General features: G+C 30.5%; 1 protein-coding gene across 1 annotated transcript; it reads right to left on the reverse strand.

Moving 5' to 3' along the window:
* Nucleotides 1-9,129: 9,129 nt before the first annotated feature.
* LOC131651274 (uncharacterized) lies at nt 9,130-11,027 on the reverse strand. Its single transcript, XM_058920949.1, has 3 exons — nt 10,187-11,027; nt 9,789-9,977; nt 9,130-9,647 (listed from the first exon to the last, which is right to left on the reverse strand). The coding sequence occupies exons 1-3, from the start codon at nt 11,025-11,027 to the stop codon at nt 9,130-9,132; spliced, it is 1,548 nt and encodes a 515-aa protein (XP_058776932.1).
* Nucleotides 11,028-12,567: the final 1,540 nt, after the last annotated feature.

A 12,567-nucleotide genomic window follows, 5' to 3' on the forward strand; every position in this document is an offset into this window, starting at 1 on the left:
TTTTCGGAGAAAAAAAAACCTATCAAATTGTTGATATTTGAAAACCACCCCTGCCAAATTGGCTGAACACTATGGGTTGCTTATGTACTTAAACTATTTTATGGTTTAATATAATCATAATTTTCAAAAAAAATTGGCGATTTTTTAAAAACCCCCGCCTTATTGTTATTTTTTATGGTTAGATTTCTTGAGGGGTAAAACGGGGAAATCTTCAAATGGCAGAGAAAAAATCTGTGTTTTTTTACCGGGATGTTTTTTGGATTCGCCCCAAATGACAAGGGACAAAATGGGTATTAACCCAATATAAAATATTGTTAATGTATAATTATAATTATATATTAATTTATTAATAAACTTATTTAACCATATTTAAGATTTTAAAAATGTCAACAAACAACATAAATATCATAAGAAAATAGTATATCATGAAAACCTTATTTCATTTTAAACAAATTTAGGTAATAATGCAATGAACGATCTTTGAATAAAAATTATATTAATATATAATATATTTTATGATTGGAAAATAGGTTAAAACCAAATAATATTTTTATTAAAAATATATAAAAATTATAAGTTATATTTAGGGAATATAAAATATATTGAGATCACAAAAACTCAACTAAATTAAAAAGACTCTATTGTTAGATAAAAACTTACAAGATGCAAAAGATTTTAAAAAAAATGGATAGGATACAAAACATGATAAGGATATGATATGATAACAATTATTTTATCATGTGTTTGACTCACACAAAATACCAAATATATATATATATATATATATATATATATATATATATATATATATATATATATATATATATATATATATATATATATATATATATATATATATATATATATATATATATATATATATAGGGCCGGATTTGGGCCTGTGCAGTCTGGTCCACTGCACAGGGCCTCCAAATACCAGGGCCTCATATTTTTAGTTAATACTAGGCCCAACCCAAATTAATAAATAATAAAAAAACTATAAAACCTAGATCATTTAGATAGTATATTATTATCACAGCAGCTTTTGTTGTTCCGTTTTGGCAAAAAGTACCAGCTAAGAGGTTTTGAAAAAAGCAATAAACAACTGCACGTTAAAAAGCATAAAACTAGTAAAGGCTAGTCATGTCATAATATAATTTCTTTAATATTTCATTTTTTAAATAACTTTCTCTTTGTTAGAGGTGCTCAAAACCAAACCAACCCAATAGAAAACCGCAAACTAAACCAAACCAAACCGAAACCGCAAAAAACCGCATTTGGTTCGGATTAGTTTGGGTCATTTTTTAACAAAATCGCATGGTTCGGTTCGGTTCGCGGTTTGTATTTTGTAAACCGAACTAAACCGAATCAAACCGCATTATGTTACAACCTAAAATTTACTTAACTCACATCCAACCCAAACTTAAACCTATTATACATTAGCCTTATGATTACGAACACTTTTCTCATTCTTACACATATAATTTCAGTCCTGATCTTCTCAAATCTCTAATAACATTATCGCACCTTCTTTGCAACATACGTCTTCTCTCTTCTTCTATAGTCTTTGTACTCTCTTATATTCTTTCTTTTTCAACTTCTTATTTTTATGTAAATGTTCTGTATTTCAGTTTCATTTTTATCGCACATCTTCTTATCTAATCTCTCAACACTTTTTTTTTTCTTTTTCACCTTCACTAATCTTTCGTCTATTCAATTTTTTGTTTCATTATAATAATTTTTATATTATTTTATGCTATTATTTTATGTTTAATATTCCACTTTTGTCTAATTTAATTTTTACATATTAAATGGAAATTGTTGTCAAAATATGACGAGTTTTGTTGTTATTTGATAGTGTATGAATGTCTAAATACAAAATTATGTTGTCATCCATATGTGTATGTATGGCTCAATAAAATATTTGTAAAAAACCGAACCAACCGAGCCGAAGCAAACCGCATTAGTTTGGTTTGGGTTGGTTCGGATTTTTTTTAAAAGCCAACCGAACCAAACCAAACCGCACTATTTTTTCTCTTGCGGTTCAGATGATTTTTTTCCGTCAAAACCGCCCAAACCGCACCGCGAGCACCCCTACTCTTCGTTATTTTATTTCTATAAATTTAATAAATTTTTTATTTATTAATATTTTCTAACATATTTTATAAACTTAAGAATTTATTTTTTAATTGTTGATTTAATAATTTAGAATTTATATGTTAATTATTTATTATTTCTTAATCTGATTTACTATTCAACCTCAATATTGTTTATCCAATTCTACTGCGGATTTAATCAAGAATAGCAAGGAATTTCATGTTCTCATAGAAAGTTTGGTTTCGAATATGAGAAGGGTAAAAAAAAAAGATTTCATGAATTAATTCAATCTCGATAATTTATTATAAAATTATATAAGAACCACAACTTAAAATCAAAATGTTGATATAAGTAGCACAACTCTTTTTATTTTATTTATAAAGATAAGGTTATTAATGTTATTTATGATTTAAATAAATAATAATTTTATTTATATTTTTTTTATGAAGAATCCTATTTTAATATTAGAACAGGGCCTCTGAATTGTTTGAGACGGCCTTATATATATATATATATATATATATATATATATATATATATATATATATATATATATATATATATATATATATATATATATATATATATATATATATATATATATATATATATATATATATATATATATATATATATGGCATATCATATGAGAATGCCATATTTACATGAGAACGTAAGAATGAATCTGAACCATTGAATTTTAAAATTAATGGTGGAGATTATGAGTGAATCTATTTTTTCTCTCTCCTACATTTTGAAATAAATGATGTAGGAGAGAGAAAAAAAAGATACACCTATAATCTCAGCCATTAATTTTAAAATTCAATGGTTCGGATTCATTCTCACGTTCTCATATAAATATGGCATTCTCATATGATATACCCTATATATATATATATATATATATATATATATATATATATATATATATATATATATATATATATATATATATATATATATATATATATATATATATGAAAAATCTGTCCTTATAAAAATTACATTTTTTTTAAAATTATTTTGTAAAATATTTTAAAATTTATAAATTGATAAAATATTAATGATTTTATATAATTTAAAAAAAAAAACTCATTGACACGACTAAATAAACAATTTTAATTTTTCTTGAAAAATATTATGAATTCTATATTAGGGGTGTGCAAATATATATATATATATATATATATATATATATATATATATATATATATATATATATATATATATATATATATATATATATATATATATATATATATATATATATATATATATATATATATATATATATATATATATATATATATATATATATTAGGGGTGTGCAAAAATATAGTTAATTAAACCATATACCTAAACTGAATTGCATTGAATCATACAAAACTTCAACTATTTAAATGGATAATAAACTGAACCACGTATTATAACTAATTTAGTTAACCAAACTTAAATGAAAAACTAATTTAAACCGTTTAACTAATTATTTTGAAAAAATATTTTATAAAACAAAAAATATTTTTTTTTAAAAAAATTTGAAATAAATTTTTCTAAAACTTTAGTTATTCTGAAAAGTAAAAAAAAATAATGTTTTTTTTGGGAAATAAAAAGTTTGTTTTTTTTTTTCAGTAAATTAAATTTATACTGAATATAATATTTTTGGCTGTAAATGAAGTTTTGTTATTCGTAAGAAATGAAAATTTTTTTTTGACATATTAATTTAATTTATCACTCTTTTTAATGTTTCTTAGTTTCTTTCCCAATTTTGAATTTCTTTCCTAAATAAATTGTCAGGTAAATTTTGTTTTAGCAGCCTTTAATTATAGATTTTCCTTTTGTTTAATAAAAATTATAGATTTTGTTTGAAGACTTTCAAAAAAAAATACTTTGTGGTCTACTTAAGCAATGTAGTTTTTGATATATTTACATTTTTTTGAGCATAGTTAAATTATCTTTCTATTAAATATTGAATTTCACCCTCTTTACATGAATACCGAAGAAATAAAAAATAAATAGTAAAAAACGTAAATGCGAAAAAAAAACTTTGTTTAGCTTGTATAACTCTAATTTAACGCTGCATTAATAATTCATGTGCAACAATATTAACAACATATGCAATTAAGATTATCACACAATCTTAATTACCCAAGCATATCACAATAATTCGCACAATTTGAATTATCCACCAAAATGTTGCACAACACACATTTATCATTAAACAAACATTCACATAACATGTAATAATCACATATAACATATAGCACACAAGGCAATTCATGTTATCCACTCAATTCACAAATTCACATTTATACCTAACCAAAATACAAGTTTCATGTATAAGTTCCTTTTCGATTCAAAACCTATCCAAACATCACTGAATAGATTATTAAAATTCATGGAGATCCATCTTAAATCATAAGCATACAGTATCCCAAGCCAAAGAACAAAATCATAAATTTCAATTTTTCCTACAGGTCGCGGCGCGTCCTGTCCCTACGCGATGCGAACAACCCCTTCGCGGCGCGAACTATGCGAATTTGGGAAAAATCCCATTTTGACAACACTTTGGGAAAACGATTCTAACACACAAAATCCACCAAACAACCAACAAAGCACATACATAAGGGTTCTTAAACATGTTTCTACCATGAGTCATCAATCATAACAACAAAACATGGTTTAATCATACAATTTCATGAAAATCAACACAACCTTAACAATTGAAACTATAAGAGAATGAAGAGATTAAACAACCGAGCATACTACTACCCATAGCAATATAGCATAACATATATATATATATATATATATATATATATATATATATATATATATATATATATATATATATATATATATATATATATATATATATATATATATATATATATATATATATAAAAACCCACAACAATAAGGATTCTTCCCCTTACCTTAAGTTCAAAATCCCTCTTCTTCTAGTTCCCTTCAAGTTCTCCCTTCCTTCTCTTCTTTCTTTTCTTCTCTTTCTCTCTAGCCTCTTTTCTTTCTTTTTTTTTTTTCTAACTTAGGTTTCTCACATAACCTCTCTTACTATCTCTTTCTTGTTGGGCTTAAACCACCTAATTCCACATTCTAACTAATTAGGTCAAATAGTTACTATCTCATTTATTCTACTAATAGTTCAAATAACATAATTAGCATAATAACACATAATTAAAAAATTATCACACTAAATAATAATTAAATAATTATACTAATGATTAAATAGCTACTAATTTAAATAAAATAGAAAAATCGGGATGTTACGGTAGGAGTTTCCTACTTACTAACGGTAATAAAATTAATTCAAAATAAACAGTTGCAAGGATTGAATTCACACCCTATTAATAGAAGCAATACACCTCTACCATCTGTACCAATCCAACACTTGTAACTAAACATGAACACTAAACGTACATATCCGTTTGTTATTCTGATTGCAGAATTGAAATTAAAAGATGTTTTTTTTCCATCAAATGCCATAAACTTCTCTATAAATAGAGCACTTGGAAATCAGGAAGACATACGAAAATACAAATATACACATCCATTTTTCACCATCACAGTTTTCTTTGCTTTTCAATCTCCAAACAATCACAGTTTTATTCCTAAAGTAAGAAAAGAAAGGTTATCTCACAAAACACCGATGCGCACTCCTCATTATTTTGATCTGGAATTCTTACATCAACTGACTGGTAAGGTTATTTTATTAATGGTTTTCGTTGACAGATTGAGCGAGACAACCCATAACCTGCTATTATCTTGATTTTTTAATAACCTATTTAATTTTCCTTTGATGTGGACGTTTTTTTAATAAACTTTCCATACAGATCATCCATGGCTCCAAGTGGAATTCCTGGAAACTCCCCTATCGATCGCCACTCACGTAATTCCATATGATACACAATGCAAGTCCACCCGGCGACTTCATGCATTACCAACAGCCGCAAATCCAAATCCAATGGGTGTTCTATTTTCAGCTCCAAAAGGTAAAACTATCTTGGGAGATTGATCAGAAAACTCTCTGGTTGCCGAATTCAAAAAGTGAGTTGCAATACATGCTTGAGAGCAATAGATACTTTATGTTAAATTTTTTTGGGTGGCAGAATAAAAGTTCGTCCAAAGCATACAATAGCGTTACAGTTTATTATAGGATCCGCCCTCTCCTTAAATTTGAAAGTAAAACCAATGCAGTGTTTCTCGGTAAGATTAAAGTCTGGTTGTGTGCGCCTTACAAAATGAATTTCTAAGCATCTATAGAGGGATAACCCAACAACTTCATATTATTGGTAGATTTAGTAAGATACAACTTACAAAAGGTTGAGCTTTGAACGAGAGTTTTCGTCCCAACAGAGGCACATCGGATTTGAACTAAGGTTTACAAAGGAAGACGCGAGAGAAACTCTTCCATTATATATTCAGGCAACTCGCACCATTATAATTTTTAAAACATTTAAATTGTAATTAAATTTAATAAAATAAAATTAAAACATAATCATATATTCACAAAAATCGTGACAACAATATTATTATATAATTGAAACGAATTTTAGATGGATTTCAATCCTGTAGAAATTTTGAGACGGATTTGAAACTATGGTGAACAAACTCACACTAATTCAACATTAGAAAACCTAATCTCTCCCTAAGTTTAGGGATCACCCACACTTTATTTACAACCTTTTCTATAATATGTGTAACTATATCCCTATCAGCACTATCTTTTCTATACACACTACAATTTCTCATATTCCAAACAGCATACATTGTTTCCGCAAGCACCACTTTTAGGAAGTTCCTTCTCCAATTTACACTCTTACACATTTTAATAGCCCATTTTATTTCCTGCATCCACCCTGTGATCATATGCTCTATGTTTAGCTAGCTCAACATCTCTTGCCAAATCCACTTAGTGCCACGACAGTCAAAGAAAAGATGATGTAGTGTTTCCTTTTCCTCACAGAATTCGCATTTCTCCTCATGGATCAAGCCAAATTTTTGAGCCTATCTTTTGTTGCAAGTCTCCCATGACAAGCAGACCACAACACAACTTTTGCTTTTGGCCTCGCATAGTTACCAAACAATAAACCCCTCCATTCAACAACTTGTTTTTGTTCCAGCAACTGCCAATATAACAATCTTGTATTAAACTTTTCTTTCTGAAGCATCTCTCTCCAGAGCCCATTATTCTTTACATAGTTCCTCATCTTTAGGATGCCTTTGAAGATCCAAGACTGTGACTCCTTATGAGGAAGGTCCATGATGTCTTCCTCTTTAGTGTAGTACATATGAATCCATCTTACCCACATGTTGTCTTTCTTCTTGCATAGATTCCATAGAAATCTCACCATACATGCCCTGTTCCAAGCCTGAATATTAATGACATTCAGACCACCCTGTTTTTGAGGAACACAGACCTTCTCCCAAGCTATGGGTGATTTCCTAGCCTTGTGATCCTTCACTGTCTAGAAAAAACCTCTACACATAGCTTCAGCCCTTTTGATCACCTCTTTGGAATTGGAATGCACTGCATCCAATAGTTTACAGTTCCAAAAATCGTGCTCTGTATCATCTGCAGTCTACCAGCATAGCTCAAGAGGTGGGAGCTCCAATGCCTCAACCTACTGCCTATTTTGTCACATAACTCCAAACAATGTTGGTTGCTCAGCTTTCTACTCATAAGAGGAATACCCAAGTATCGAAAAGGAAGCTCACCTCTGCTGAAACCGGTCTCTCTCTCAATCAGATCCATGACTGCCTGCTCCAAACCACCATAGTATGCTCTACATTTAGCTAGGTTAACATACAGACCTGTGGATCTAGAAAAACTATTAAAGCAATTCATCATCATCATCTGTACAGACTTCTTATCACCCCTGGAAAATAACAACAAATCATCAGCAAAACTTAAGTAAACCAACTTTATCTTTTCATAGTTTTTGTGGAATTTGAACTCATGATTTCTGCTCAACACTTCCATCTTCCTATGTAAGTATTCCATAAGGATCACAAACAACAAGGGGATATAGGATCCCCTTGTCTCAAACCCTTTGCAGCCTTCATACACTTTGTATTATGACCATTTACATTGAATTGATAAGTCACAGTTGTAACCACCTGCATTATCCACCCAATAACTCTCCTAGGGAAACCAACCTCAGCAAGAATGTGTTTTAGAGCTATCCAATCTACAGAATCATATGCCTTCTTTATATCCATTTGTAGCATACACCTAGGCATCCCTCCTTTTCTGCTGTACCCTCGAATGAGTTCATAGGCAATGAGGACATGTTCATGGATATTCTGCCCAGGGATGAATGCTGCCTGGTTCCTGCTAATAATACTAGGTAAATTCTTGCTAATTATTCCTGCCATTACCTTTGATATGATCTTGTATGGTGTGGTGAAACAGGATATGGGCCTAAAATCTTTCAGCTTACTAGCCTGGGCATGTTTAGGGATCAGTGTGACCAAGGTAGTATTGATTCTCTGGTCCAGCTTTCCTTCCTCAAAGAAAGCTCTCATAGTCTTCATTATATCCTCTTTGACAGTACTCCAAGAAGCCTTAAAGAACTTTGCCCCATACCCATCAACCCCTGGTGCTTTAAGGTCCCTAAGGCTCTTAAGAGCTGTCTCCACTTCCTTCTTAGTAACAGTACTGCCAAACATTTTCCTTTGCTCACAATTTAACTATTTACCTGCCCTCATAGCTCTAATGTCAATTCCTTCCAGACCTGTATCAGCAGTGCCCATCAATTTTCCAAAGAAATCCATAACTTCCTCTTCAAAATCTCTCTGCTCAGTTATCTCAGTGCCATCTTCTCTACAGAGTTTGCTTATGAATTTCTATTTTTGCCTTTCTTTCAAGGAAGCATGGAAGAAAGCATTTTTTTCCATCCCCAAGCCTTATCCAATCCACCTTTGCTCTTTGCCTCAAAATTTGCTCTTCAGTATGATTCAGGTTGAGAAGTTCCTCCTTGCAAGTCTTCTCCTCCCTAATGAGCTCCTTGTTCATTCTATCCTGTCATTATGAGCTATAGTCAACTTTTCTCTACATTGATCAATCTGCCTCTTTATACCAATAAGAGGTTTACCCAGTCCTCTCACCACAGCTTTCAATCTAATGAGCTTGTTCCAAAGATGTTTATGTTGAGATCCCTTAACATGCCTATGCCAACTCTTTGTTATAGCTTCCTGGTACCCATTCATACTAGTTACAGCATTTAGAAATCTGAAGCACTTCCTAGCCTTCTTTCTCACTGCATCATCTTTAATATAAATCAAAGCATGATCAGAAATACCTGGCTCCATAGTATGCACAGTCTTATTATGATTTTGTTGAATCCATTCAATATTTCCTAGTACCCTGTCAATACAAGAGTAGATGGGATCCTGAGTATGTTTATTGAACCAAGTAAATTTATCACCTTGTCTCTCTATATCAAACAAACCAGTCTCCTCCATCATGTCCCTGAGATCTTTGAACTCATGTTCCTTCACCTCTTTACCACCAATTCTATCCTGCACCCCTAACACATTGTTAAAGTCTCCAAGGACACACTAAGGGCCAATTTGGTTTGCTCCAACCTTACCTATATCTTTCCAGAGCACTTTCCTTTTCTCCAGATTATTAGAGGCATACACAGCTGTGAGCCAGTTTAAAAACTCACCTCTCACATTGTACATCCTACAGTGAATCATTTGCTCAGTCATAGTGATCTCCTCAAGATTAACTCTCTTTGGATCCCACACAATCCAAATTCTACCATTGTCATGATGTTTGTAGTTATTAATAACATTCCAATTATTACCAAGCCTCTTTCTACAATTGTCTGCTTTTCCACTTTTTACTATAGTCTCTAACAAAATAGCAATATCAGGTTGCAAATCAAGAATACGGGAGTTAATCTCTCTAAGTTTTGCTACCTTATTTAACCCCCTTACATTCCAAAATACAATCATTTATCAATAAAGGGGTTTACCTTAGGGCCATTCCATTCACCTAAGGTATTAAATCCATTATGACTAAAGATATGTTTAAAGCTATCATCAATGATCGTTTGCTTACCATTGTCACGCTTTCCATTCTTCACAACAGTCCATAGGCCCTTCTCTTCATAACGGACTTCAGTTCTTCCTTTGGGGCTCTCTGAACATGCTACTTCCATAACAGGGCTCTGCAGATTCTCATTTGTAGGGCTGATAACATCATTATGCTTTCTGCTAGGTTCACCTTCATTTCCTTTGTTGTCTGCTTTTGGTTTCCAAACTTGTACTATAGGTTTCTTCTCTGTGTTGCAAACATGCCTCACCTTTTGACACTTTTCACAGTACTTTGGTCGCCATTCATATTCAACTGCTTGTTTTCTTTTATTCCCCCCATAGTCCTTGATCACAATCTCTTCACATAGTTTTTGCGTAACATCCACCTCAATAAGAATGCGTGCATATGTGACTCTAAGCTTTCCAGCAGTGCATTCATCTGTGTATAGCGGGTTGCCAATGACACTACCAATTTTCCCCAAACTTTTCTCTCCCCAGAGGTGCAGCGGTAGCTGAGGCAGAGTTACCCAGATTGGCACAGTGTGTAGCATATCTCTCTCCATCGAGAAATCTGGCCTCCATTCCAATATCACCATGGGCATATTTTGAATCGTGTATGGCCCCTTCATCATCACCTCATCACGTTCTGTCTCTGTCTTGAACCTCATAATGAAGTAGCCTTCCTCGTTGTAGAACATTTCTGGAAGCGCCACAAATGACCACATCTTCCTCATATAGTTCTTTACAATATTCATACTCAGATTTCTTCCTATGGCGTACATGATTAACGCCGTATCCCAGTATCGGATTTCCAATTCCACATCTTCCAATTCAATTTCCACCTCTTTCATGCCATCCACAATCATCGGTGCCACAAACGAAATCACTTTTCCATTTGTGGTTTGACGATTACCACGAATAACATCAACCCATAGTTTCACATCGCTCTTCACCTCCTCGTTCTTTTTGTTCTCACTCAGATTGGCAAATTAGGGTTTGATGTGCACTTCAGAGTTTCGCTCTCATTCTCTGAATCTTCCTCCACTACACCATCAATTATTGCATCATTTGATGCCACAACAATCTCCTCCGTAACCCTCGCCGCCACACCCTCGCCGGAGCTGCCTATCACCGGTGAACATGAAACCTTCTTTGGTGGTCGTCCTTGCTTGCGTGCCATCACTCTCTTAAATTCCCTATAGAGTTAAGATTTTAATATATTACAATTATTATTATTATTATTATTATTATTATTATTATTATGTAAATTCTATTACAAATTCATGTGAATTGTTGAGAAATATTTGAAAATTAAATTCAACTGTATAGGTATTTGAGATATATTTTAAACAAAATACATAATTGTTATTTATTAATTATTTTCTTTTAAAAAGCGGTATGAAATATTGAAATGGATTTGAGATAAGTTTTTATTCCGTATATATACTTTAAAGAGAATTTTAAACATAATCCATAATTATTATTTAAAAAAAATATATTAAATATAATATTAAATTTGTTCATGATTGATATAGTTTTAAAATTTTATCTTTAAAAAAGAAAATTTATTTAATATTTTTAAATAATATGTAATATAACTTATAGAAATAGAAATAAATGTAACATAATTAAGAATATAAATAATAAATTAAATAATTAATTGAGTTGAATAATTAAGAATGGTGACCATAATAATTATTAGTTTAATATATAAAGTGTAAATGTAAATATAGATATAAAGTTACGTATTATCACTGTAGTTTATGTTGTGGGACCAGCCATGACACATAATAAGTCCCGATAGCACATCTTTGACTGTGTACAATGATTTAGTTATTCAACACCATACTTTTTCACTTTTTATGTTCCACATCATCTTTTCTCTCTTCCACATCCATTCAACACACATTCAAATTTTACTCACTACAATTGTTTTATTTAATAAAATTCAGCACCCTACCCCACTACTTTTATTTCTTATTCTTATTTTCTTTTATATATTTGTTTTTATGATTATATATTTCTACATCTCAATTATCAATTGAAACTAAATTAAAATAATTAAGATTTAAATATTTTATTTTAATTTTTTTTCTAATTTAGTAATTTATTTAATTTTTTTCTTTCAATTTTATATTTTTAATTTTTTTTCTTGCAAGTAATAAATAAGAAATGTAGAAATAGTTATTATTAAAATAGATAAAATTACAAAAAAAACTAAAAATATAATACAATATACTAAACACACAACACACTTAAAATGAAACACACATAATTTAATTAGTAGAATTTTGGGTGTTAAAAAGATTATTGTTGGGATCCATTTAACTGCAAAGATGTCTAGAGCTACAAACAAGAACTTTTTGAAGGCTAAATAGAAAAAATTGAGAGAAAAAAGTGAATTTT

Source organism: Vicia villosa, linkage group LG1 (genome assembly GCF_029867415.1).
Source record: "Vicia villosa cultivar HV-30 ecotype Madison, WI linkage group LG1, Vvil1.0, whole genome shotgun sequence".
NCBI classification, from domain to species: domain Eukaryota; kingdom Viridiplantae; phylum Streptophyta; class Magnoliopsida; order Fabales; family Fabaceae; genus Vicia; species Vicia villosa.

Coding starts and splice junctions, on each gene's coding strand:
- LOC131651274 (XM_058920949.1), bottom strand. CDS start 11,027: ATGATTGTGGATGGCATGAAAGAGGTGGAAATTGAATTGGAAGATGTG. Junction 9,978..10,186: donor GAATGGAAAGCGTGACAATG/GTAAGCAAACGA, acceptor CTATTTTGTTAG/AGACTATAGTAAAAAGTGGA. Junction 9,648..9,788: donor TAGGATGTACAATGTGAGAG/GTGAGTTTTTAA, acceptor ACAATGTGTTAG/GGGTGCAGGATAGAATTGGT.